This window comes from Nothobranchius furzeri, chromosome 13 (assembly GCF_043380555.1).
Source record: "Nothobranchius furzeri strain GRZ-AD chromosome 13, NfurGRZ-RIMD1, whole genome shotgun sequence".
Lineage (NCBI taxonomy): Eukaryota > Metazoa > Chordata > Actinopteri > Cyprinodontiformes > Nothobranchiidae > Nothobranchius > Nothobranchius furzeri.
In genome coordinates this window covers 33,409,407-33,436,744 of record NC_091753.1, presented here as the reverse complement: position 1 = coordinate 33,436,744, position 27,338 = coordinate 33,409,407, and the positions used below count along the sequence as shown (strand labels likewise).

The 27,338-nt window shown below is 41.7% G+C and overlaps 3 protein-coding genes across 4 annotated transcripts; 2 read left to right on the top strand and 1 right to left on the bottom strand.

The window, feature by feature from the left end:
* Positions 1-811: 811 nt before the first annotated feature.
* On the bottom strand, positions 812-4,095 carry LOC107380480 (ion channel TACAN). Of its 2 annotated transcripts, XM_015951746.3 has the most exons (12): positions 3,914-4,095; positions 3,702-3,820; positions 3,474-3,590; positions 3,322-3,381; positions 3,076-3,171; positions 2,490-2,579; positions 2,340-2,405; positions 2,188-2,249; positions 2,003-2,095; positions 1,740-1,804; positions 1,468-1,536; positions 812-1,140 (listed from the first exon to the last, which is right to left on the bottom strand). In XM_015951746.3, exons 1-12 carry the CDS (start codon positions 3,980-3,982, stop codon positions 1,027-1,029), a joined length of 1,020 nt encoding a protein of 339 aa, XP_015807232.1. In that variant the 5' UTR covers positions 3,983-4,095; the 3' UTR covers positions 812-1,026. The 2 variants fall into 2 exon arrangements, with proteins under 2 accessions (XP_015807232.1, XP_015807233.1); XM_015951747.2 differs by lacking the exon at positions 1,468-1,536.
* An 850-nt stretch (positions 4,096-4,945) lies between these two features.
* Positions 4,946-14,636, top strand: gdpd1 (glycerophosphodiester phosphodiesterase domain containing 1). Its single transcript, XM_015951748.3, has 11 exons — positions 4,946-5,090; positions 5,799-5,948; positions 6,142-6,184; positions 6,402-6,537; positions 7,178-7,223; positions 7,364-7,485; positions 8,497-8,586; positions 9,182-9,315; positions 9,803-9,862; positions 10,875-10,926; positions 14,309-14,636. The coding sequence occupies exons 2-11, from the start codon at positions 5,813-5,815 to the stop codon at positions 14,441-14,443; spliced, it is 954 nt and encodes a 317-aa protein (XP_015807234.1). The 5' UTR covers positions 4,946-5,090; positions 5,799-5,812; the 3' UTR covers positions 14,444-14,636.
* Positions 14,637-18,488: 3,852 nt separating this feature from the next.
* On the top strand, positions 18,489-26,209 carry ypel2b (yippee-like 2b). The gene is made up of 5 exons (XM_015951749.3): positions 18,489-18,699; positions 21,696-21,927; positions 22,279-22,322; positions 22,566-22,674; positions 26,029-26,209. The coding sequence occupies exons 2-5, from the start codon at positions 21,811-21,813 to the stop codon at positions 26,116-26,118; spliced, it is 360 nt and encodes a 119-aa protein (XP_015807235.1). The 5' UTR covers positions 18,489-18,699; positions 21,696-21,810; the 3' UTR covers positions 26,119-26,209.
* Positions 26,210-27,338: the final 1,129 nt, after the last annotated feature.

Sequence of the window (27,338 nt, the reverse complement as noted above, 5' to 3'; positions counted from 1 at the left end):
TATTATTATTATTATTATAGTTCCTCTATGAGAGGGCAGCTGGCCTTCTTGATGAGCTTATCTGATCTCTTCCTCTCAGCTGTAGAAAAGGCGCAGCTCCAGCAGACCACACCATAGAAGATGCCTGATGCCACCCCAGAACCAAAGAAGATCTTTAGGACTAAGTTAGAGTAGGTAGCAGGTAGAGTCTGAAAACCTTGTGACAGCCTGGAGGGCTGTTGGAGAAGTCTGTAGTGCAGAGAGGGCAGAAACGGGGCCAGCACAATAGTATCAGCTGTAAACAGTTTAATTTGACAAAAATCTGTCATTACATTTTTATTATTTGAAAGTTTTGTTTCTCTCTTTTTACCAATCAGCTCAAAATGCCAATTTAAACCACGTAATGTTCTAATCTACAACATTCATTTATGATAATGCTTTACTGGTAAGTATTTTATTTGTGCACCATTATCAGATCATTACCTTTCATTAGGGATAGAAGTGATACAGCTCTGGTGGAGTACGGGTAAAACATGTGAACCTGTGACCAACAACTCTACGCCTTCATTTGACAAAGGTTATCAGAGAGTCTCATACGTTCTATAAAACCTCGGTAATTTTTATCAGGAACAATTAATCACATGTGTCTAACGTCTAAATTTGATTTTGTTCACCAGGTTAAACTGCTGGTAAAATATCACAACACCACTAATAAAGTCACTTTAACTCTATTTAGTGATTTTTATTGAGAAGTATTTGATCCAATATCAGAGTTAATATTGATCATCGACTAATTTCCAAATTTTACAAAAGGATCCAACAAAACAACATCTGTAAAATTAAAAACTTTATTAGAGGTTTAGTTTAATCTAAATTTTCACACTTATTTATATAAAGTCTAAAGATTTACTCTATTAATACATGAAAGAGTTCAAAGGTGAGCCTATAATTAATATTAACTCAGATTTTTTTATGACAAAAATGTCAAAAGACATTTCTGAGATTAGCTGTTCAGTAGCTTTTAATAGACATGATTTTTTTTATGAATCACATGCTCTTTGGTTTCTGATCCGTGCTTTTAAGCTTCTGACGAACTACTGCAACAGTTGTGAAGAAATTCCCCACGAACAAAATCAGGAAGCAGAAACTGCACATCAGGACCTGACGACACAAGGGACACAGAGAGCAATACATGAGTCAGCAAAACAGCAGCGCTGTTACATGAGTCAGGAACAAAAAACACAAATGGATCTGGTGGGGGGAAATAAGAAATGATTCAAATTGTCATCAAAATAAAAATTTACAGCATGTTTCAGAGAACATGTATGTCACGGTGTAAAGGTCTGGGTGAGTTTAATGTGTAACTGATGAGAAAGGGAAGTCTTTTTTTATTTAAGTGCAAAAAAAATAAATGATGCAGCAAGAAACTGATGCTGCAAAATGAAGTTTGCAGAGAGTGAGTCAGCAACTCCTGATGAGAGGACGGACCTGCCCTTCTTTACAATCTGGAAGCTGGGCCATTTTGAACAGAGTCAGGCTGTTGAAGAGCTGCCAGAACTATAAAAAATAAACAAAAATATTTGCTTTATTTCTTTTTTATTATCTCCTGCGGGGAAAATATCACGTGGACTCATCTGGATCTTAAATATCAGTGTTCAGTGAATAAAGTTTGTTCTGGAATGACGTCAGCTCAATCATTAGAAATTTAATGCAAACGTTACCGTTGGTGGAAACTTTTCAGCTGGACAGATCATACTCACGTGACCAAAAAACAGGAAGGGCAGCAGAAATGTCAGTCCTTTCCACATCCAGGACTGGAACCCCTCTTTAAACAGAAACATTCAGTCATTCAAAAATATCAACATTCCCAATAGATCATGGGTTACCTTTATTCTCTTTACAGCTGCAGTGTGTGTGTGTGTGTGTGTGTGTGTGTGTGTGTGTGTGTGTGTGTGTGTGTGTGTGTGTGTGTGTGTGAGACTGAGGACATTATGTGTCCTTGGCGTGTTTTGCTGCACCTCACCTACAGTAAGATCCATGTTATGTCTTTCTCCCAGGGCTCGTAGCCTGTACAGACATCCACTCTGATAGTAGCACTGCAAGCACTGAACAAAACCTGCAGGTTCCACACGAGAGAATGAGAAAAATCTGAATTAAAATGTTTTTTTTTGTTTGTTTTTGTTTTGTTTTAAGAAAACAAAATCCTACTTTGATACAAGGAGTAGGCAAGAAACTGGTTCCTGAACATCTTGTACAGGTTTCCATCTGGCCTTGAAGTGTAAGAGGAAAAGTTTTGACCAGTTCGTGACAAAAATATTTATATAAAATGTTTTGTTTGAGTTTGAATTCATGTTACTCACCATGTCAACATTACACCAGACAGAAAAGCTGAAATGTAGTGATGAAACACCCACCATCCCTTGATTCTAAACCAAGAACCATTTCTTTAGTGGATAAAGTTGTGTTGTGAGTACAGCGATGGAGGTTTGAAGAGTATAAATGGTGCTAACCTGGAGCCATTTGTGATGAGGATACTTTCCCTGATGGTTAACGTACAGTAGTACCACACAAGCAGGAAATTGAGGATTGCATCAAGAAATCTGAAGTCAAAAGCTGAGTTAAACCAGAGCACATGCAGCATTACTGTAAAAAACACCACTATCTTGTAGAAAAAGCTCAGAATAGCATTCAAACACAGCGAACCACTTTCTCTTTGCTTTACTGGAACAAATTATTTGCTGAAGCCTAATTTAAATCAAAACAAACCCAATCGAAATGAGCATCAAGGAATACAATATCACAAGGATGAACATGTTGATGTTCATAAGTATTTGGAGCCAATAATAATGGTGGTAATGGATATTATAAATGATGATAAATGACCCGCATGTAGAGCACTTTCAGAGTCAGAGGACTCCAAAGTGCTTTACAGTCAGGTGTTATTTGTAGACGGTCCCTAAACTCGTTTTGATTTTTCCAGTGTTGTGTTCAGTTCTGTTCCCTCAGTCCTGTTTCTAATCTGTTAAACCGAAAGAATAGATCTTTGTGATCTCTGTTTTTATTTAAATAAACCCGAGGGTGTGCCTGAACCTGTACCTGTAGCTCACAAAGAAATAACAAATGAAGGAGAACAGCAGCAGGATGATGGTGAGGCACAGCTTGAACTTCTCATACTCATCTTTGTAGGCAAACCTGCAAGAGACGGGATATTTTAAGAATGTTTACCAGAGTGCAGCTGCTCAGAAAGCTAGAAATGAGTCATCTGTGTAAAGAAAAACAATTTTAAAATTACGTATGGTTTCAATCCTCCTTTAAAAGTAGTATTTGAAAGTAAAAGCTCACTTTGCTTGCTTGCTGAAAAGAGTGACATTCACATTTCCAAGAACCAGACTCAGGTATAAGCTGCAATGTAATCACATTTACAATATTAAATGTATGATTTTGTGCTTTAACAAGATCAGTAATGTTAGCTTTGATCATGAGTCATCACCCACCCATTTTTCTTGGGAAGAAACGCTTCCATTTCAGAGAAAACATGTTCTTGTGTCTTTATCTTCAGTTCTAACTCCAGCAACGCTTTTGAATCTTCTTCTGAGGACCGCTTGCTGCATCTGATGAATGTTTTATTTGTACAATGTGACATTAAGTTGAAATTTTCCTTCTTCCGGTATGTTTCTGACCAAAAGTACAGCATTTATCTCAGGGTGTTAAAGATTACTTACTTCTTTATAAAGCGGGACGTGTCCTGCAGCTTTTTCCGCTCATGTGAAATAGATGTAGCACAGTTGTTCTGTAGTTTGGAGATTTCATCCAACTTCTGCAAATACATTTTGTGTGTCTCCTGCAGTGCAGCAGTAATCAGTATCATTAACACATGCACAAGGAAGGTTTTCTAATGTTTGGAGAGTAGCAGGAAAAGGGGTGAATATCTTACCTGAAGCTTTTGATACTCTTCCTCTAGACATTTCCACTCCTCCAGAACTTCTGATAGAACTTGAGACATTTTGTATCACTAACACCAAACCTGTTTGAGAAACAGCAGCACCTGTTAAATCTTTAAAACCTATGAAATGCTGAACTATCATCAGGGTGTGTATCATATCTCCATCATGAGTTTATTACATCAAATGAACTTTGACTGGTTTTATCGCTCAGAAGGCTGAGAGTGACGGTGTTAATTGTAGTCTATATTAAAGTTATGCAAAGACTAGAGGTCAGAATTTCTTCCTTTGCCATGCTGATATTTCTCAGTGAACGTTGTTTGTGTGCAGCCGCACATCAGCATCATCTGGTGGACAGAGTCAGTGTCATTCTTACAGTGCAACCAACACCTGAATAATTTAAAGTTAATATTCCATCATTTATGCTGTGGAGGACAAAAGGCTATTCACAACTTTGACACATTTTCGAGGCACTCAGCAGAACTTATCCAAACAATTTAATTCTGCAAAAACGTACATGTGTCCTAGAAGCAACATCTTCAACAGGGCAAACTAGCAAAAAAAGATCAATTAACTGTCAAAATAATTAATGAAAATTTTTACAAACTGATGACCCACATATTAATTATATTAAGATGCAAACACCTAAAATAAATTTAATCTTCTGTAAAAGCTGTGGTGCTTATGTTTAAAGTCTTATACTGTACAATTTCTTTTTAGGGTAACTCAATTTTTTTTCTTTTTTTTTATTCAAACGATTTTCAACCAAATAATGTGCTGTATTAGGGAAAAACATTTAATAATTGTTATATATTTGTAACAACAAAAAACGTCCTTACAGCTCTGATAGAAGGTGAACAATGTCTACAGTGTGACATTATAACTGGTTACGTAAATATGTGAACATGCAAGCAACGCATTGGCAAGATCCAGCTCTAAAATCTAATTTTAGAAACTATAATTTGCGTGCAGCATTTATTCTGAAATTCTTCTTAGCGGAAGTCCTCTTTTCGTCACAGCTGTCAGAAATGTGCGCACGCACTTCCACATGACAGCCGCAAATTGGTGATCCAGCTGGAGGACACCTCACCAGTTTTACTTTTTCTGTTGCTGGACGCCAGTGACGCCGCCAGAGTTGTAAAGACAGACGACCCTAAACTAAATAAAAAGGTAAGAATATATTTAAAACGTTTGGTCCCCATTGTCCGCTAACATTAGCTTAGTAAAGCTAGCATCGTAGTTGATGTTATCATGTATCTACAAACGTTTACGAGGAAAACTAGACTGACAACGCTTCCATTTAAGGTGAAATAGGAATTGCATCATTTTTTAAATTTAAATGTGGCTTCTGCTTTTAGTTTTTTACCATTTTCTCGCAGAAATAGTTCTTGTTTAATAATAACTCTTAAAATACGGAGGCTATTGAACGCATCACTCAGAAACGTGATAAACTGCCACAAAAACAGTAATTTACCTGTCAAATTGTAATTCTAATAAACAATCATCGTTGTAGATTTCGTAGTTTGGTTTGGTTCATCCACATAGCTTTGTTTCCATTTTATAAACATGTTTAAATTCAAATGTTCAGGTGTTTTTACAATTATTTATGAGTCACATATGTATCTTCCAGATAATCAAGTCAACATTTGCCCCATTAATCAGTAATAATTATAAGTTGTTGCATTGCTTTGGGTGGGTTATCCATTCACAAGGCAAAACATTTAAAACTCATTCATCTAATGATGTATCACTGAGAAATTGTCAGCAATCGATATCACTGTTGAGCTGATCCTACTCACTTATCTTCTCAAATACAAATCTGAACAGCCCAGTTGAAATCCCAGGGTTGATGTTAATGGAAATGTGTTTGTTTTCCAGGGGACAGACTGAAGATGTGCGCTGCTGTTTATGTTCTGTCAACGGTAACAGGCTATGTGCTCACTTCTGCCCTGCTGCTGAAATGTCCGAACCTCCTGCACCGGAGGAAGAGGGAAACTTTCCTCAGCAGGCACATATCCCATCGTGGAGGTGAGTCGGAGCTTAATGTGATCAGCGTTTATTTATTTTTTTACTTTGTAATAATATTTAGTTTAAATAAACCATTGTAATTGATCCTAAACTAATTTCCCTCATGGTTCGTGTTAATGGTTTATTCTCCTTTTGAGCATGCTATAAGGTGAAGTTTGGGTTTTATGTGATAGTGTTCACTTTTATATTGCAGGGGCAGGAGAGAATCTGGAAAACACAATGACAGCTTTTAAACAGTGGGTAGAAACCTTTTTTTCCTTCAATGTTTACTCAAAGCTCAAGGCTTTTTAATTATTTTGTTGTAAATTGAATGATTCAGAGTTAAGCAGCTTAACAAATTCAACAAATTCGCCTGAAAATGCTCTGGTACTGGACACAAAATAAACAAACAGGCAGCCAAAGTTCAAAGAAAACTAGTCTCTGTTCTGACGTGAATACGTTTCCCTCCTGCAGCGCTGTTGATCTCGGCACTGACATGCTGGAGTTGGACTGCCACCTGACCAAAGATGAACAGGTTGTGGTTTCACATGATACCAATTTGCAGCGGGTCTGTGGTGTCGAAGCTGACATCAGCAGCATGACCTACGCCGTGAGTTTTCCTCATCTCCTTCATGTGACCGAACAATAACTACATCCTGACTATTTTTCACCACCCTCTCTGAGAGTTAGCTGCTTATCTGTTTTTAATTGGAAAAAGAAAAAATGTGTTAATGTGACAAAACATGGATTTGGGAATTCAGATTGAATAAATATGTATATTTTAGATAATTTGCAGCCATTGATTATTCCTGCGAAACAACAGCATGTGGTTTTTTTTTTGTATCGTGTGTCCTGATCTAGTGAGGTCAAAGCTAAGCCACTTGATTGTGACACTTAATGGTTACCATCAGGTCCAGTGGAGAATCAGCAGATTCTTCTTACTCAACTGCTGCTCTTTTTTGATGACCTAATTTTCTAATACAGTTTATAATGAAACCGAAAACAATTAGCTGAGAAGCTGAGAGATCTCATCTATGGTATCAGTTTCTTTTGTACTAATGGATCTGAAGATGAGCTTCATAACATCAGCTCTGTGGTTGGAAAAGACACGGAAACTTTGTGCATCTTAATATCGATGGGAGAAAATAACAATTCAAATCAATCATTTAAACACCCAAATTACTGGCATGTTTCCCATGATGTGTGTTTAAACTTCTGACCACAACCAGATCCTTCTTTCTTGTCTGCAGGAACTCCCTCCATATCTCTGCAAACTCGGGGTCACTTTTCAGAAGGGTAGGTGTCACTCAGCTAGGACCGCTCAGTCAGTCCCTTTTCTGGACCTGAGAACAAACACACACATCTTGTGAATCCAGACTGTGGGTGAGTTTTTTTTTTTTTTTGTTTTGTTTTGTTTTTTTGTTTCCATCTTGCAGAGTGTTTCTGCGAAGGAGGAGAGGACAAGCGCATCCCGCTCCTCAGGGACGTTTTTGACGCTTTCCCTAATACCCCCATCAACATCGACATCAAGGTCAACAACAACACGCTGATTAAGAAGGTGTGTGTGTGTGTGTGTGTGTGTGTGTGTGTGTGTGTGTGTGTGTGTGTGTGTGTGTAGGTCTAATTATTCAACTACTTCTTTTGTCTTCATTTTGCATCAAGGTGACCACAGTTTAAACTATAAAACATCTCATAGGAATTCAATCAGACTTAATAAAGTAAATGGCCTGTATTTGTATAGCGCCTTCTTAGGTTCTACAACCCCCCAAAGCACTTTGCAACACAATCATCCACTCACACACACATTCACATGCTAGTGGGGATGAGCTATGATGTAGCCACAGCTGCACTGGGGGGGCACGCTGACAGAGGTGAGGCTGCTGAACACACCCGCCACTGTTCCCTCCGACCACCACCAGCGGGCAAGGTGGGATAAGTGTCTTGCCCAAGGACACAACAGCAGCATTCTCTGGTTAGAGCTGGGATTGAACCTGCAACCTTCCGATTACTGGACAACTTGTTCCACCTCCTGAGCTACTGCTGTCCCATAATAAGCCTGCAGATATCAACATTAAACTCATTTTTAGGAGAAGCTAGCCTCAAATCTGTGGCTAAAATGTTAGTTTAAAAGTTTTATGCTAGAGATGGAGTTTTATGTAGGGCTGCAGAGTGGTTAGTGCTGTTGCCCTGCAGCAAGAAGGTCCTGGGTTCACATCCCGGCCGGGGACTTTCTGCAAGGAGTTTGTATGTTCTCCCTGTGCATGCATGGGTTCTCCGGCTTCCTCCCACAGTCCAAAAACATGACTGTTAGGTTAATTGGTCTCTCTAAATTGTCCTTTGGTGTGAGCGTGTGTCTGCTTGATTGTTTGTCCTGTGTGTCTCTGTGTTGCTCTGTGATGGACTGGCAATCAGTCCATGGCATACCCTGCTTTTTTTTCTCCATTGACTCCTGGAGATGGGCACCAGCCCCCCACGACCCTGCATGGATAAGCGGGTTCAGCGGGTTCAGATAATGGATGGATGGATGGATGGATGGAGTTTAATGTGTCAAACATGTTGATATTTACAGGTTTCTGAGCTGGTTGTAAAATACGACAGAGAAAATCTGACTGTGTGGGGCAACTCCAGCAACCAGATAGTCAAAAAGTGTTACAAAGAGGTAAGTTCAGCTTTGTTTTTATCACATTTTCCAAATCTTTTCGAAATTATTTCGTCACATTTTGTTATAAAGTGTTTTTTGTGACTTTATTTTGTCTCAATTAAAGGTGCAGTATGTAAGAATATAGTGAGAATTTTACTGTGAGAAAATCCCGAAGGAGTCTAATGTTTCAGTCATTTTGAAAGGAAGGTTATACTGAAACATATTTCATATCGAGGAGGGATAGACGTAGCTACTGTTTTCCATCAGTGAGTGTGGGGTTGTCGTGTCTCCTGCGAGCTAATACTGCAGCGCCGACAACTGTAACTTGACGACGGGCGGCAAAAAGCTCCAGAGTTGTTTAAAGTGGTAGCAGTAACCAAATTTACCACAGGGTATAATTTCTACTTAATGCAGCTTTAAGTAGTTTGCTAGAATTTAATAAGTTTATTTGATTTTATTTGGTATTTCGGTTTCATTGTCAATAATTCTGTGGTCAAACATAAAAATATACCAGTTATTTTCGCTAAGCATTTCATAAATGTCCATTTAGACCTTTAATAACGCTGGAACTGGTTATAAAAAATGCTTTTCTTTGTTTATTTTATGTTGGCAGAACCCACAGATTCCAGTTTTGTTCAGCCTTCCCAGAGTATTGCAGCTCTTAGGTCTTTTCTACACAGGCCTCCTGCCCTTTGTTCCTCTGAAGGAGCAGTTTCTGGAGATCCCAATGCCCTCTATTATAACCAAGTAAGTGCAAACACATGTTACTAAATGTTCATAGGTCAGTATTAACGGCAATCTCAGTAAACAACCTCCAGCATAAAGATAAAAGAAGATGCTCAAGAGGCGATGAGCCAAGCAAGATGGCATTTGTCTTTAAACTTTCACATTCAGAACTAAACTATGTTTCTTCTAGTTACTGTTTTCAAACTGGAATTGCAAACTCTGCCCAGTTGGTGACTGTTAAACAGAAATAATGATTTGTGAAGCTCAGCTTAAAGGTACTTAATCATCCAGTCAATTAGAAGTCTGTCTGTCTGAGTAACTCTACTTGTTGATAAGATTGTGAGGTAGAGAATACCCCAACAGGGATGTGACTGAGTGGCATCATAGAGGTAAAGATTTTAGCCTTTTTTTTTGTGTGGAGTTTTTATGGATCTCGAATAATATTTTGGCTGCTTTTATCCAGATGGTTTGTTTATAATGGGAATGTTGTACTTGTGTGGTTTTCCAGGCTACAGGATCCGAGCAGATTAACAAGGAGTCAGAGATTTGTTGCCTGGCTCGCCGACACGTGAGTTTCTCATCTGTCCAGATGTGTAAAGTTGGTTTATGTGTTGTCATTTTATCAGGAACATTTTGGTTTCTTTGTGTTAAAGGGATATTCCGCCCAAAATTGAAATTTTGTCTGTTGACATATTTCACAGAGTTAAATGAAAAAAAAAAAAAACAGTTTTTAACCGGCCCAGTCATCCTCCTGACCCGGCTGTACTCCTTTAGCTTTAGCTTAGCATAAAACACAGTAAGTGAATGGATGCAGCTAGAATTGTGGGTAAACACATCTTTAAAATCACTCAGTAGTTATCCCAATTCTGCTTCTGATTGGTGAGCTCATGGTCCAGAGGCCACGCGGGTGAGTAAGTCACTTGTAATTTGGATCAATCGGCTTCCTTAAATGAGCATCTAAGATGACTGACTGGGGTTCTTTGTTTTTGTTTAACCTGAAATGATAGGCCCCCTGGCCACGGTTGGCCCATGCAGGCGGCCTTGAGTGCCTGTGGTTCCTTTATGTTACTAATTATTTTCACTTGCAGTCAGTCTGATTATTTAGGTCACCCAACAGAACTGGGATCACTACTGGGTGACTTTAAAGATGTTTTTACTCATAACGCTAGTTGCTACCATTCACTTACTGTGTTTTATGCTAAGCTAAAGGAGTACAGCCGGGTCAGGGGAATGACTGGGCGTGTTAAAAACTGCTTTTTCCCACTTATCTAAAGCTGGGAAATATGTCAACAGACAAAATTGTCATTTTTTGGTCAAACATCCCTTTATCTTGCTAATTGACATTGTTTTCCCCAAAAACAAAAGGCTAAAGTGCATGAAAATGACCTCATGTAATTAATATTTTAACCTTCATTGTATTGCACCATCATAAACACCAAGTCTACATAAAGGCTGGGTGTGGTGACCCAGAAGATGGATAATATTCAATCTAAACCTTTGTGTGTTTGACCTTATTATTCTGTCACTGTTTTACCAACCATTTTTCTTTGCTGACTGGTATTTTTGTTTCTGTTCTCCAGTTTGCTGATGAGGAAATCTCTTTTTCAACATTTAACTGCCAGAGGAATACAGGTATGCCATATTTCTTTAAAAGTCCCATAAGTAAGAATATTACAGTGAAGTAGTCACAAAACAGTCGAATGTCTCTGTCATGTTGGAACATTGAAACAAGGTTTATTCTCAGTCGGCTTGGGGATTGTTTGTTTTTCTACATTTAAAAAGGCCAAAGCAGCAAATAATCATTGTTTACAATCTGTCCTGCCTTCATAATTCTTAGATCCATGCAGAGCCAATCGTATGTGAGCCTGCGGAGTTGCTAAGTCTGCGCTAGTATTTGTAAATCAACACCAGGAGTCAAAAAGCAGCAGCAATGTGGAAAGAAGTTTAGCCAGTAAAAGGAGCAGCCCAGAAGTTATTTCTTGTACCCCTAAGATGCTGCAGCATCTTTTTATTTTACTGTAACAAGGAGCTTAAGTCTCTGTCCTTTCGGGTCGGCTCATGGGTCGTGAATACAAATCAGCAGGGCTTAGAGAGCGATTTTCAAATCCGCTTTGCCTTACACCCTGGACCGCACATATGTTGTACATCAATTTAAATAAAAAGTAATGATGTGTGTTTCGACCACGTCAGTCATGTAGAAATTTGTAATTACGGACGTCCGTTTTGACCCAAAACACCAAAGATGTCACTATTGTTAATAGTTTTAAATGGTAAAAAAAATTGTAAATTTGTTTTTGGAAGGTGTACTCTAATATTAGTTTATAACACATTTATAGTTTATTTTTACTCATTCTATAAGAAAAATAAATATATTCAGTGAATTTAAAGAGGCATTATGGAAGCTTGACAGCCAAAACATGTATAGAAATAATAAATGTCTTCTTCATACATTCTCCTACAATGTCCTGGTCCTGTAGAATGAGCCCTGGCATTTTTACTGTGATTGCCTGTTTTTCTGTAAAATCACAGAAAAAGAGAGCTGCTCGGGTCGAGCAGGCTGCTTCATGCGCGTTCACGCTCAGGCATAGCCCGTAGCATTTGCTATCCGTAGCTTTAGCAGCAGAGAGTGAGATAGTGCCACTTTGTCGCTGTTCCTAATGCCTAGTGACAAACCTAGCTACATTTCTGAGGACCCTTAGCTACTTTCTGTAGAACTTTCTTCTAGATATTTCCTGTAAATTAGCAACAAAATAGCCATTTTCGCTTCGAACCGTTCTTTGAACGTTGTTTCAGCTGTCATCAAGGATATAAATGTTACATATACAAAGGACATTACTGGTGCTTCAGCTCACCTACTAAGATGTCGGACTCTTGTGCAGTAGACCCGGGTTTGATTCTGGATGTGAACATAGTTTTTTTTAGAGTTTCTTTTTTACATTAATGGTATATTTTTTTTACAAGATGCCCAAATTTTTATTTGAGACTCGCCGAACGGCATTGAATTCACAGATAAAAAAGATGTGGGTTCAACTTTCATTTTGGAACAATTTTTCAAGCAAGGGAAGGGAATGATCTGAGCATGCAGGAAGACTGACCCATCTTAAACCTTTGTCTGCTGTGCTGAAGAGAAAGGTACAGAACCAAATTATTTAATTACCTACACACACACACACACACACACACACACACACACACACACACACAAGGGACTGTCTCAGCTGTTATTTTCGTTAAGGAGTGTGCACGTACAGCATGCGCGCCTCCTGCATGAGCCTACTATTGAAGCTGCCATTACGCTTTTGGCCTGAGGGGGCAATCGCGAGCATAAAAATTCAAAACTCCGTAAAGTCCCTTTAAGCAGTTTTTGCAATCAAAAACGAGTGGAATATTTTAAAATACTGTCTGTGGAGCCAACTAAAAACTATTTACACACTGGTTCCATTTAGATGAATACATATTACGCCAGTAATTAGCTGAAAAACAACATTTGAAGAAAACTGGTGATTTTAAGCATTTTCAAGCATTTTTAAATCATGGGTCCAAATGGACCGGCTAACACCACAGGTGTAAACAGCTTTCTAACACAATACAAGGGCAACAATTCATGGACATCATATGTGAAATCCATGGCACATATCCAGCGGGATTAGAAAATAGCGTTTATAGCCCCATTCACTTGCATTCATTTTTTTGTTCTTCTGGGGATCCACTGTGGAAGTAGGTGGGCATGAATTAAGCCTGATTTACACTTCTCCATGAGCTCTTCAATGGAGAGATGCACACGAAGTGTCGGAAAGGTTCTCACATGCGAACTTCTGCTCAGGCAGCGGAGTGTTGCAAAACAATTTCCCGCCAGGACAACAGAGGGCGTAGCGATTTTCTGTGGCGTCTTGCCACCATAACACCCATGTATCCGTCTACGACAATATATTTACTCATTTGTTTATATATTTCAGAGACAAATTTGTCCTTCATTCTCCTCCACCTCTTTACGCGGTCACCACCTCTTAACCCACATTTCCCATCATCTCCATCCACGTTTGCACTGTATTTTGTACTCCTTCAGTCACAGGTGAATAAATGTTCATATTTTCAGACTTTTTCCGCGATGCGTTCTTCGATCTGTTTTGGGTCTCCCCCTAAATATCTTTTAACTTTTTAATGGGGCAACAGCGGTGCTGGTGACGAATTTACAGGAAGCGGTGTCCTGACCAATCACAAGCTTGTGGTCTTCGTCACTTTCGACGGACGTTTAAAATATTGGGTATGTCTCCGTCACTCTCTGTGAGCCCGTCAGAGAGCCCTTGCATCGACGCATAATGGTGTTGAGTGTCTCCTCACCGACGCAGACGGAGAAGTATAACTCAGGCTTTAGGCTCCCTATATCTGGTGAAGTGGGCTAGAGGCTAACATTGAGCTAACAATACTAATGGTGCAAATAGTTGGCTTAAAAAATATGTCAAGTTACTTTTTCAATTCTCAGCAACTCAATATTTCAGTGAAATGTATTTAACTACCTACCTGTATTTATATACCTTACTGTGTATGACTCGTCTTCACTCGTCAACCAGAGTCGTCTGGTGGTGATTTGTAACTGGCAACAGTTGCCCAGAGTAGAATGGTTTGTTTTGACACATGGACTGCAGTACTCAAATTTGACCACAAGATGTCAGTGATAAATGCACAAGTGGGTCAGTGATAAATGCACGTAAGACTGAGGACAGTAGGACAACAGATTCTGATCTGTGTTAAAACTCCAAACCCAAATGAAAACCTCAAAACATGGTAATTCTCGCCCTTTATTTAGTCAGACTACATTTCTTTAACTTCTTTAGTTCCAAGAATGACAGAAACTTTCACCCATATTATAAAAGCGTCACTGACATGCGCATCTGTGTTCTGGCAGCTGTTTACTGTCCTTGACTCCTTTTGTTGTGTTTAAATGCAGCTACCAGGAAACGTTTAAATATAGACTGGGATGTGTTAACTGTCCCAGTACTGCGTCTCGTTTCAGGTGTACATTTGGGTGCTGAACGATGAGGAGGACTTCCAAAGGGCGTTCGAGTTGGGAGCCACTGGAGTGATGACAGATTTTCCCACCATGCTTAAAGAGTTCATGGATAGGAATGGCATTTCCAAAGCCCAGTGACCCACAGTATTCTCCCTCACCTCGTCTCTGGTCATCCTTCAACCTGACTGACCCGCCAAACCAGCGCCTCACATTCACCCACTTTCACTGCATGCATTCCAGCAGGCTTCCTCTCCCAGATTGTGTGGAACCAGTATGAAGCACCAGTTAGTCTACTGGTGACTAAAGTCACTTCTAGAGACCTGTTTCTAGAAAACCTCCAAACCTATAAAAGCTACTTTAAAATGATTACATATAAACAGCCATGCTACTGGGACCCATAAACACTTGATCCAGTTAGACAAAACCAAATTTACTTCAATTTAAAATGGTTTGTGATACATTGGGACTCTAAATTCTGCTTAGCTTTTATGTTTAGCAATAATTTAATGAATTATGTTTTCATTTTGTGATGAGCACATCTAAAATGTTTATCATACACTAAAAGAAACACACAAAGTGTGTATGCCTTTTGAGTGGAAGGTGTTTACATATTTATTATACCTCTGTGATTATTTTTGATAGAAATCATAACAGGAAGTGAAATCTGATGGAGACACCTGTTCACTAAATACATGTTTATTGTTTTAGATGAAGATGCTCTTACTGTAGCTTCATTAAAGTCAGTTTAGGTGAAAATATGAGCAGATCCTTTTACTTAATGATAATACCAATGTGCCCTTCTCCATCACAGTTCTGAGTATCAGTCCCTCTGAGCTGCACATTTTGTCCCGACTAAACTCCCCCCCCCCCCCCCCCCAAAAAAAAAAAACAATGTTAAGACGTCTGTCGGATTTAAAAGCACACTATCTTTAAAGTGAGTTTAGGAAACAGGACAACTAAAGTATTGTGTTTGTAAGTCTTATCAGTGTTGAATATCATTGTAGGTAGAAACACTTTGATAGTTTTATCTTTGTACACATGTTTTATGATGTAGCTATAATGTTTTACCAGCAACTTTTGAGTTTTTATAATCAGACAGTCACTTGGCTCCTGCTGGGAGATTTCTTTTTCTTATAAATTGAGGTTTTCTACAGGCAGAAGGGTGGCCCTGTCTCATATCTAAAGAAAAAGAAAAACTCATTGTACTTTACTGTTCTGTGTGTGTTTTATGGGTACAAGATAATATTTAGGCATTTTCTCCCTGAGTTAAATGAATCGTTTTCATTTAGATGATTTAAGGGAGGCGTTTTGCACAAATCTGAGTCTTATTTTTCTCACAAGTCGCTGCTGTAAACTTATTTAAGAAATTAAATATTTTTATTAAGTGGATTTATTTTTGACCGCCCATTAGAGGCAGTAATTAATGTTGGTTGTTTGAAGCATTTATTAAAATTGCTAGACGATATTCCTGCCTCTCCACAGCGAGGTCTGTGGAGAGGCAGACTGCTGTAAGTCGGTTATTACACGATTTATTAATCCAGACTCATGACCACACAATGAGTGCAATGAATGTAGTATTGTTTGAATGTATTTCAAATCAGTCTCAGTATTGTGTTCCATGTGCTTCCTGTTCTAGGGTATTTTGTGTTACTATTGTCAGTTATTTCTATAGCTGTCGATCCATAAAACATGACTCACAGTTTTAAAATTATTATTCTAAGATAACTTGTGTTGTTCTGGGTGTACTTTTTTGCTGCGTGCTCTGATTTCCTGGTTTTGCTGACAATCACTTTGTGGGGCCTGACTGCTTGTTTGTTGTTGTTTGATGCTTCCAACCACTGTTGCCATTTGATTGCACAGAAACAATAAATACTCTACATTTTCATGAATATTCCTAAGATGCACGTTTATTTTTGTAATATTAGTTAAGCACGTGATATTTGTGAGCAAATTTCAAAATTTGTTCCCTCTGCTTTCTTTTACCAGTAATAAACTAGATCACACAAAACATTAGGTAACACTTTACAATAAAGGTCCCTTTATTCACGTAACCATTATTTGCCCTTAAAGAGCAAGTCACCCCCAAATCAACTTTTTTTTTCTGATAAACTATATAAATGTGTGTCTAATTGTGCTGCAGACACGTGTAGTCAATAGTTTTGCACATTAGTTAAAGTTAAAGTCCCATTAGTTGTCACACACACAGGTGTGTGTGCGAAATTTATTCTCCACATTTGACCCATCCCCTGGGGGAGCGGTGAGCTGCAGACAAGCCGCGCTCGGGAACTATTTGGTGGTTTAACCCCCCAATCCAACCCCTTAATGCTGAGTGTCAAGCAGGGAGGCATTGGGTCCCATTTTTTTCAAAGTCTTTGATATGACCGGACCAGGAATCGAACCCTGATCTCCCAGTTTCAGGGCGGACTTAAATTTTCTGCCTAAAACTGTCAGTGCTGTGCCATTGTCAGGTAAAAACTGCACTGCATTTGAATTTCAATCTGCCGTCGCTACTAGCTAAGAGGTACCCTAGTTAGGTGGTACCATATGATATCACAATGTCGTTGTGAGCTTGTGCTTGGACGTAATTTTTTTTGGGGGGACAGGGGGGGCATGTCCCCCCCACTTTTTCCAAAGTCAAGTTTTGACCCCTGCACTTTTTACCATCCAAAAACAATATTACGCTATATTAAATTGACACTGGTTGAGCTCTAGGACCAAGCGGAAAACAACCATTTGTGTTGAAGCCTGTTTCCCATTAGAGCATACTGTAAAGATCCCCCCCCCCCCCCCGTGTCCCCCCCCCCCCCCCCCCCCACACACACACACACTTCTAAAGCGAAAATTACGTCCCTGAGCCTGTGTGTGTGTGTATTTGTTAACGGCTCCGCCCTCTCGGTCTGCCAGGCAACAGCGTTTGTTGCTTTTTTCAAACATGAAGTGGGAGTGGAGTTAGACTCTGGTAGGAGGTGACTTAAAGAGCAAGTCACCTCCTACCAGAGTCTAACTCCACTCCCACTTCATGTTTGAAAAAAGCAACAAATGCTTTTGCCTAGCAGACCAAGAGGGCGGAGCCACTAACAAATTTACACACACACATGCTCACAACAGCATTGTGACATCATAATGTACCAGTTTACATCATAGCATACCTCTTAGCCAATAGCGGTGGCAGATTTAAATTCAAATACAGTGCAGAATTTTTACCTGACAACGGCACAACACTGCCAGTTTTAGGCAGAATATTTAAATTTTAACTAAGATGCACCGAAGTGCCAAATTATTGACGACACGTGTCTGCAGCATGATTGGACACTCGTTTATTTAGTTTATCAGCAAAAAACAGTTTATTTGGGGGTGACTTGCTCTTTAAGGTTAGGGTACGGGGTCTGCTTAGTAGTACATTACATGATATGGTTAATACTTTTTTTATTAGTTCATTAATGCTTAATAATGCACTCAGTAACGTTATTAAAGGGACCCATATTATAAAGTATTGCCAATATCAACTTGATAGATGGTGGCATTCAGACTGGAAGAACAATATTTTAAAAGTTTAGCCTGAATTAAAAAACTTAAAGATGTTGAACTTCTTTTTAAATTTTTCTTGAAAGACTTTTTAATTAACTCTGATCTGACAGCTATAATGAAATATGCTGGGGTTTTATTTAAAGCTATTTCCTAATTTCCTAATGCATAAAATGCTACATGCTACAAGACTCCAAAGACACGATTAGCTAGTCTGTTGCGCTCTCGACCAATAGGCGCAGTGTTGCTATGCCAATTCTGCTTTGTGATTGATACTCTTGTCGTCCAACTGTGAAAGAGTATCAAATCAAGATAGTTCACGTAACGAGCAGCGTTTCCTGCAGTTTTTCGCGGTGATACGCTAAACCGTGTCGAAAACGTGTGTGTGTTTTTTTTTTAATAATTTAAAAATGTAAACTTTTTCGTGGATTTCTATGTTCTGGTTCGATAACACCTTTGGTTGTGAAACATTAAACTTGTGACAGTTCGTCGAAACGAAGCTATGTTATCAACCGTTTGCTTGCGTGACATAATGTTTTAAAAGCTTTAGCATGAATAAGAACGCAGCTAAAACACGAATCAAACGAACCAGAGAGATAGCGGGTTTCGAACACGGAATTAGCTAGGGGGTTTATCTTGCTCCGGCTGGTTGCCTCGCTACTCTTTGTCTCCCTCTGTAAACTCTGCTGGGCACTGCTGCGCGTCAAAACATTGCGTCCCTGCAGGACTTGTCAAGGCCGGAGAGCGGAGGAAATTTGTCTAGGAAGGAATGCAAACGAGCTTTTAAGGATTGGCACTGCCACCAGGAGAACGGAGGAGGTGCGACGTTTTTCTAGGAGACGTGGAGATCAGATTTTTTCCCCTCAAAGGTATGCGTTTCCCCACAGTGCGTTTCATTGCGCACTGTTTCCATTCCTCTGTTGCTCGTTTAGGACTTACAAGCATGGATCTCTGTCATTTACATACTGCCAAACACTTTAGTCGATGTAACTTTAAACTAAGTCGTGTTCAGAAAAGTAGTTTCACTTATAAACTGAGGCAAAGACAGGGGCATGTGCTCAGCCATGCAGCTAGAGTATAAATAAAGACCTATGCTTTTACAGTCATGCATGTTTGCGCCATCCTCCTCCTCTGTGAGTGCAAAACAACAGTCAGTACGAGCTATCATAAAATCAGCTGACAGTGACAGCAGTCACCTGTCAAAATATCATCGAGGATGTTTTTAGGACAGTGGTGTGTGTGTGTGTGTGTGTGTGTGTGTGTGTGTGTGTGTGTGTGTGTGTGTGTGTGTGTGTGTGTGTGTGTGTGTGTGTGTGTGTGTGAGAGAGAGAGAGAGAGAGAGAGAGAGAGAGAGAGTTCAGCACTGCTGAGCTGAGGCATCCCCGCCATCTGTGGTGGCTGAAGTTCTGCCCTAGATAAATTGCGCCACTTACTGTGACCTGATTCACACCAGTAATTACACATTTATCCTGTAAACTAGTCTACGTGTGTTTATTCACGCTGTGACCTCATAAATCCGTGTCAGATCACACTTATAAGGGAAACTGATGCCTTTCCAGCCACAAAATCAACGAAGTTCACTTGAGTGTAAATAAAGGATATATACAGTTACAGAGCATGCATGCAGCACATTCATTGATCATGGAGTCAATATTAGTGATCAGAGAGCTGCAGGCCTTGAAAGATGATCTGTCACAAACAAGGCGTGTAAACAAAAGTTGCATACAGTGTTTACATTTTCATACATGTTCCATTTTCACCTTTGCCACTCCCTAAATGTGCACGCGAGTTAATTCAACTCATCTGCTGCAGTTCCTTTCTTCACTTCTGAGCTAAAAATGAGCCTTCGGCTCCATCAGGTTCTAAATGGACCAAACAAAGGAGGGGTGGAGAGGCAAGAGCTAGCACAAACCCCACACAGAGAGGCGGGAGCATCACTTCATCAGTGAGATTTGATGCCAGTGCGGAGTGGAGTCAATGATGTCATGCTGCTGTAAGCCGCTGCTCTTGTTGTGACACAGAAAGCAGAGCAGGATGAAAGTACATCAGGTACACTAACTGTGTCAAAGCAGCTCATGGGATGTACAGCTGATGAGGCACGCACAGCTTCTTACCTTTTTTTTGTTTTTACTGCATCTGCAAACATTTGCAGCATCACGGTGTTATATAACACTTTCCACCCCCTTGTTGTTGGCATGGTGGTGTGCTAGGTTGCTTTTGGCTTAGTAGCACGTAGGCTTTCGTGGTGACACCCAGAAATGACCAGAATGGACAGCATGTTGACCTCAAATGACCTGCCGCAGGACTGATGAATAGCAGCAGAAAAAAGGGGAAATGCAAACAGGCAGAGGGGTGTAGAAACAGAGGCTGGCACAATGAAAGAGGCTCAAAATAGGCAGAAACACAGAATTTACACATAGTTCACGAGTTTTGATGTAAATGTTGGAACCTGTAGTCATTTATGTAATTTGTTTTTCTCATGGAGTTTATTCAGGTACAATCTTTCATTGAAAAATGCACTGATTCTGATTCTGAGGGCCAATTTCTGATTCATAGGGATTATAATATGCGTGAATTTCATTTCAAATGTCTTATTCCATTCAAGTTCAGAGTATGCTCCCATCTTTTACCGTCTGTAAGAAGATCCACTGATTACTTGTGCCACATGCATCTAGATTTATCTACATTTTGAGGAATCTCAATTCTGAGGAATCTCAGATTCATCCAAACATCAGCCAAAACACAGAAAAGCAGAAGGAGAATCTCACCTTTCTATCGTAAATAAACACATTCTGGTACAAACCCTGCACTCAGATTGTTCATTTTAGCAGTAGAAATCAGAAGAGAGTCACAACTATCATGAGTGTGTCCTGAAATGACTGAAAGGGCAAAACATGCTGTTGGTTAAACATCAGTCTGCGTGCCAAGGATCAGCTCTGACAACTGTACTGTGTCTTTGTGCCCCAATCCCACGCCGCTGGCACCAAGTCAGAGGAGAGAAAACAAGGGCGCATCTCTCTGCCTTATTTATTTTTATCCTCCAGTCCTTCCCATCGTCCGCGGGGTCTTTATCAGCCTTCGTCACACACGCAGTAAAGCAAAGAGGCCCCCGCTCTCTTGTTTGTCCTCCTGCTCCCAGTCAGGGTTTTATGAGTTTTTATGAGTTTTTCCAGATGGCTCCGTGAACGCGTGCAGGATGGAGAGGAAGCAGAGCGGTACGCTGTAAAGGCGATCGACTCGTAAAACACAAGTTTAGACTGGAAGAGTTGTGGTTGTCTGTGGGGGCGTTCAGGTAAATCAGAGTTAGGTGAAAGTTGTGTTTTATTGAGGCTTTATGAAATGCAGCTCGGGAATAAAATGAGATTACCCTTTTCTGATTAATGGGACGGACTTTTGTTGCAGCAAAGCCACGGAGCTAAAATCACAATTAAAGTTGCGTTAGGCAACAGTAAAAATACTGCAGCGCATGGCAGAGAGCTGAACCCTTTTAGTCTCTCCTGTAAAACACACCCTAACCCTCCTGGCCCCTGGGACGGGCTCCCGGACCAGCTTGCTAATCTTCCCAGTCGGCAGGGTGCGCCAGCATAAGTATTTTAAGGGCTCGATCTGGCCGGGTATCATGGATGGAGCATTGCAGTTGTGCTAAACTAAGCAGATTATCTCTGCCGCCTTAAACACAGTGAGAACGAGTCCTGCTGCTCTGCCGGTCACAGGCTGTTGGCATCAGGGCAGCAGAGTTAACAGTGTCGGCTTCACAAGCCTGAATATGAACTGGGTTGTCACATGAGTTGATTTATGGATGATATTGTCTTTTAAAGGACAGAAAATAGTTAAGAGCTTGTCTTTTTCTTCTCCCTGTGGCCAGGTGTTCACCTCCCGACCCACCGCCCACCACGGCCCTCACCTGTGTGTTGCGGTGCTTCCCTTGTGAGCCGACCTGGGCTGGCAGTCCCTTTTTGCACCGCCCGCCAACACCGCCCATGGTCAGGATGACGCGCTCCAAGACCTTCCAGGCATACCTGCCGAGCTGTCACCGAACATACAGCTGCATCCACTGCCGAGCTCACCTGGCCAACCACGATGAGCTCATCTCCAAGGTAACCAGCATCATTGCTACTCACCGGGAGTAGCCATTTGCATCCAGGCGTCTCCAGCAAAAAACAACAAAAAAGAGACAGGAAGCAGATGTAGTGAGCGAAGGAGTGGGGAAGTAAGCAGCAGTTTAAACACTGCATGTGCGTGTCACTCAGTGGATGATTATAAACCGGATTATTATTGTATTATTGCCTTTTCATGTGGGATTACGAAAGCACGCTCACCTGAGTACAAAGAGCTTTTCCTGGCTGTAACGCTCTGGTTTAATGAGCTGCTTAGATTAAAATGAAGAATAACAACAGGTTTTACTTTATTTTACAGATCTAATTGTGCTTTTGTTTTTTTCTCTGCAGTCGTTCCAGGGCAGCCAGGGCAGAGCTTACCTGTTCAACTCAGTGTGAGTACTGATCTAGACTCTCCTCCCAACCCGTCTGTTTTTAAAGCTTCAAACGCTCGTGCATGCTGCACTTAGTGATCCTCTCCGGTTGGCATTGCACATCCCTACATGAGTTACGTGGCTCCAGTTAGAAAACCAGATCGTCTCAATCCTTGAACACACACCTGATCGGTGTGTCGTGTGACTCCACCGCTCCTCGAGCATCTGTTTGAGGCTTTTTGGTTGTGTCTCCCCTGTTCTCAGGGTGAACGTTGGGTGTGGCCCTGCAGAGGAAAGAGTTCTGCTGACGGGTCTGCACGCTGTGGCGGATATCTACTGTGAGAACTGCAAGACGACGCTAGGGTGGAAATATGTGAGTGGTTGTGGCAGCAATAGTAAAACACAAACAAGCTGTAAATTATTGACAAAGCTCGTGAAAGTTAGGATTATGTATCGGTCTGCCGATATATCGGGGTGACAATTTGTTATATATGGACATTAGTTGATACGTATGCAATTTAATAACAAGCCGCCGAACACAACGGGCAGTCCAGCAACAACAATTTCTTATATCAACACAATAATTTAAGTGCAAGCATGCCGATGGAGAAGTATAAACTAGGGTTCGGTGTTCAAAAACCGATTCAGGTTCACAAATGTTGTGCATCAACTATTGTTGGGGAACTTTCCGTAGCAAACGAGAGAAAACGTCCAGATATCAGCCGTGAAAATCGGCCCAAAAATCGGTTGCTTATATCGGCCGTAGGCTGACCACGACCGCTACATATCGGTGTCAGAAATAGAAAAAAATAACATCAGACAATTTATAGCTGAGTATTTAGCTGTCTTCATATGCCAGATTAGCTAAATATGTCCTCCCATGTTACACACACACACTTTTGAGAACCCTAGAGGACAGAGTTCTGCTGGCAGGCCTGCACGCTGTGGGGCTAACTCCAACCCATTGATCCAGCCTCCTACCATAACCTAATTCTTTAGCCCCAGAGCACAAAAAAAGCCCTTCTACTTATGAGCACGATAAACACCTGGTGAACCCATAGGCGTCATTTTAACCGGGGACGCCAGGGACATGTCCCCGGCAAAATTTGTGATTGGCAGCTGTGTCCCCCCAACTTTAAAAAATGCCTGCTGATGAGGATTTTTGTTTTACCAGCTCAGCCAGGGGTCGGCAACCTGTTCCCATCGAAGAGCTATTATTACCCATTTCCCACAGTAAAGAAAACACTGCAGCAGCCGTGGCGTTGTGGGCGGGGCCTACCCTCAGACAGCAGAGAGCTGCTCACAACCAGGTGACAGTAGCCGGTACCGGTCGCTCGCATGGGCGTCGCACCCGTGGGGGATTCAACACCCACACTTTTCCAGCTGTTTTGCTCACCTCCACACCAGTCTGGTTTCTTTACGTCGCACTCACTCTGTTTGCCTCATCTCCTTCTTCACCTCCCGCTTCTGACAGCCGATGTCGGGTTTCCAGGAGAGCAGGAGAGGGAGGGACGGAAGAGCTCGACTGAATTCATAATTTTACATCTTGACATTAGCTGTACAAAGTCTGAGTTTGATAAAGTGAAGAACAACAATTTGCAGAGGGTTATAACTGGCGCAGTGCCAGGTTTTCATATTTAGGTGGGCCACAGTAATTTTGGACGGACCTTAATAAGCAGTGACTTAAGTGAAGCAGGCAGGTCGCGCTGGAAAATTTCGTTTAAAAAGACGTCATAAATGTGTTCCCCCGTCATTTTTATTTCTAAAATATGAAGTAAAAACTCCCAATTTAATTTTCATTCATTTGTCATTAATATGTAGTCTACACCCGTGCGTTAATTGGACCATCTTCCAGTAAAAGCAAAGGATCCAGCCCACCTCTCCAAATGCGTAAAATGTGCATCAGCCGCTAGCTAGGCGCGCCGCGCGCACCGTCAGCTACATCAGCCCAGACAAGAGCAGAGCAAACAGAGAAAGAATAGAGGATAATTCTGTCTGGATGTGGATGGAGATTACATTTAACAGCAGCCTGATCATCATTTAAATACGTAAACCATCACCTGTCTTCTAGTCCACGCTATCAGCATTATTTTAATTGGTGTGTGTGTGTGTGTGTGTGTTTGTGTGTGTGTGTGTGTTTTCCACTTCAAACACTGGTCTAACCAACCAGACCAGCGTGTCCAGTAACATATTAATGTTACAATTAAACAGTTTCACTTCATGTAGGCTAGGAACATGTCACCTGCCGTGGCCCGACCACTTCTGCTCCACATGAACTTTGTGCGTAATCAAATGTCTCTACAGGAGCTTTCTGAGCTGAAGAGGCGATTCTGCCTCAGACTGGATGCGTCATGCGTCTCCATATTAGAGACGGGAACAAGCGCTGTTCAGCCAAAGTTTCATAATTTCATAAAAAGAACATTTTTCCAAGTGACACATCCCTCAGAGAGACCGGGTTTCCAGAACACTTCAGTGGGAGGAAATCATCGCATGCACCGTGGTTCTGCACTGTGCTGCGAACCCCTCAGATCTTCAGCTCACTGTCCACCGTGGGCGCTCCGAGCCGCGCTGAACACAGTGTCCAGTATAAAGCTCTGATGTTCTGATGGGAATCAAGCTACCTCTGCGATGTGCGTAACGATTAAAATGTCAGCTCATCCATGCGCATCAGTGTGCGTCAGGGTAATTCTTTCAAAACAACCATCATCCTTGAGTTTATCCGTTAATATGTGGCAAGGTGGAGAAACGAGGGCCCGGGCGGGATTCGATCCCCAGACTCCCGGGTGAGAGTCATACGCTCTAACCAGTCAGCCAAAGGGACATCCCCTTGGCCAAGTAGCCAGGGCGCATGATCATTCGGGACATTGTGACTGGACACACACACTGCCACACATGATTGTGAAACTTTGGCTGAATAGTGCTTGTTCCTGTCTCCAATGTGGCGACGCATCCAGGAGCCTGTCTGAGGAGAAGCCCAGAATCTGACATCCTCCAGCTCAGGAAGCACCTATATGATTACGCACAAGCGTGACACGTCAACCCGGTCTCACAGTAAGACCAGGTTGGACCTGTTCAGGTTTACGCAGACAATCTTTACATTTAGAATTGGCATACAGATGTAAAATTAATGCAGTAAAATATAAAGCATTTTATTTAAATATCCATTCATTATTTTACAAGCACAGAGAGCCGCATCAGATGGATGGAAGAGCCACATGCGGCTACAGAGCTGCCGACCCCTGTGCTAGCCTACTTTATTGTCCCCAGCAATTTTTAAACCCCACTCAAGTGTATGGTTATTGTCCCCAGCAATTCTGACAACAAACTGACGCCCTTGGGTGAACCACTTCTCAGTAGTCTCCATTCCTGCCGGGACCGCGCACGTCAGAGAAAGCAGTGATCACATGCACTAATGGAGAGCTGCCATTAATATCAGATTTTCCACAGCTGCTGGAGCTTCTACTGGGAAGTTTGACCTGGTGCACTTCAGCACAGAGAAATCCGATAACATGCTTTCTGCAGCTCTAAACCAAAATAGACAAAAGCAACACACATGATCCACGATGGGAGAACGTCAGCATCTGGCTCTGTTGTGGCTCAGTTATGCATTGGGAGGTGGGGATGGGGGGTCCAGATGCAGCAGCTGAGTGTGTTTGTTTCATTCCTTGGTGAAAGAGAGAGCTGAAATGGTTCTGATTGTGTTTTGATTTCCTGCCTCTCCCTCCAGGAACACGCTTTTGAGAGCAGTCAGAAGTACAAAGAGGGCAAGTTCATCATCGAGCTGGCCCACATGATCAAGGACAACGGCTGGGACTGAGACAGCCAAGGGACAACCGCATTGGAGGATGGGGTGGAGGGGAAGGGGGTTGGGGGTTGGGAGGGGGACGTGTGCAGTGGGTGAGTGCGTGACTTTGGTTTGGCTGATTTACCATTAACCTCTGTAACTTACTGCCCATCCCTCCCTTCCACACCTCTTGATGTTCACACACGTGCTACACTCACACAGGAATGTCCTAGACACCCGAGGTCTGACAGAGAGACAGGTCAGGACAGGCTGGAGGCAGGACAAGGTGACTTTTTGTTTGTTGTAATGAAAAGCAAGCTCCTAAATCTGCTCTAGCAAATGTTCCCTCTGCGGTGGCTGCTGGGAGACATCGTCAGTGTGTGAAATGTTCTACTTTAATGATACAAACTCCAGTTGTTGCTGGAAACCCAGCCAGTATGAGACCAGTTGGCCCCGCATGGCGCGTTCCACTGGCCTTGGCTGCAGAGCTGATGGGCATTCGCTCTGTCCACAGCATGAATGAGCTGACCTAAGACGATCAGAGCAAATCCAGCTGATTGGGACCATGCCAGCTGGGCCATCGATGCGGCCCGGCACCGAGGCTTGGCTCTTGGGCCCGTATAGCAGAGGGATTGCCACCCGCTGGGCAGCTGATTCAAACGGTGGGGAGGGATGATCCCGATCCTGTCGTGTTGGATCCGTTCCACGCTTTGCTAGTGATGCCGATCAGGACTAGCAGGATGGGGCAAGGTTGGAACAGATACAGCTGGACAGCCAGCTTGTCCTAAAACCTAACAGGACTTTGCCCTTGCAGCGGTCAAGCGGCTCTCCTTCCTGCAGTGCTCCAACCAAGTGTGTGTCCAATGATCCCCCCCACACACACACACACACACACACATGTGCATGACACTGTGAGCATCTCTCTGCCGTTGTAGGTGGTGAAACCCTGCAGTGTTTATCAGAGTAGCCAGTGATCAGGCCCACAGAGCAGAATAAATCAACAGTAAACACAAACTTTGTTCGTGGTCATGAAGGTGTGTGACCACATGAAAACCTTTACCCGGTTTGGGTTCATTTCAGCCTGGGATGAGTGCTGTTTAGCTGCTGTTACTCTGAGCATGGGGCAATGCTAAAAAGCAATGTATTTATTGTTGTTTTACTCTGTGATCCATCCCACTGGTTTAGCCGCTATGCTAAGGTACATCCATGCTAACTTTTGTTTGCTAAGGCCAGGATCCTACTAAATGTGCTTT

Coding starts and splice junctions, on each gene's coding strand:
- LOC107380480 (XM_015951746.3), bottom strand. CDS start 3,982: ATGTCTCAAGTTCTATCAGAAGTTCTGGAGGAGTGGAAATGTCTAGAG. Junction 3,591..3,701: donor ACGTCCCGCTTTATAAAGAA/GTAAGTAATCTT, acceptor AACATTCATCAG/ATGCAGCAAGCGGTCCTCAG. Junction 3,382..3,473: donor TTTCTTCCCAAGAAAAATGG/GTGGGTGATGAC, acceptor ATTACATTGCAG/CTTATACCTGAGTCTGGTTC.
- gdpd1 (XM_015951748.3), top strand. CDS start 5,813: ATGTGCGCTGCTGTTTATGTTCTGTCAACGGTAACAGGCTATGTGCTC. Junction 6,185..6,401: donor ACAATGACAGCTTTTAAACA/GTGGGTAGAAAC, acceptor TCCCTCCTGCAG/CGCTGTTGATCTCGGCACTG. Junction 9,863..10,874: donor GTTGCCTGGCTCGCCGACAC/GTGAGTTTCTCA, acceptor TCTGTTCTCCAG/TTTGCTGATGAGGAAATCTC.
- ypel2b (XM_015951749.3), top strand. CDS start 21,811: ATGGTCAGGATGACGCGCTCCAAGACCTTCCAGGCATACCTGCCGAGC. Junction 21,928..22,278: donor ACGATGAGCTCATCTCCAAG/GTAACCAGCATC, acceptor TTTTCTCTGCAG/TCGTTCCAGGGCAGCCAGGG. Junction 22,323..22,565: donor GCTTACCTGTTCAACTCAGT/GTGAGTACTGAT, acceptor CCCTGTTCTCAG/GGTGAACGTTGGGTGTGGCC.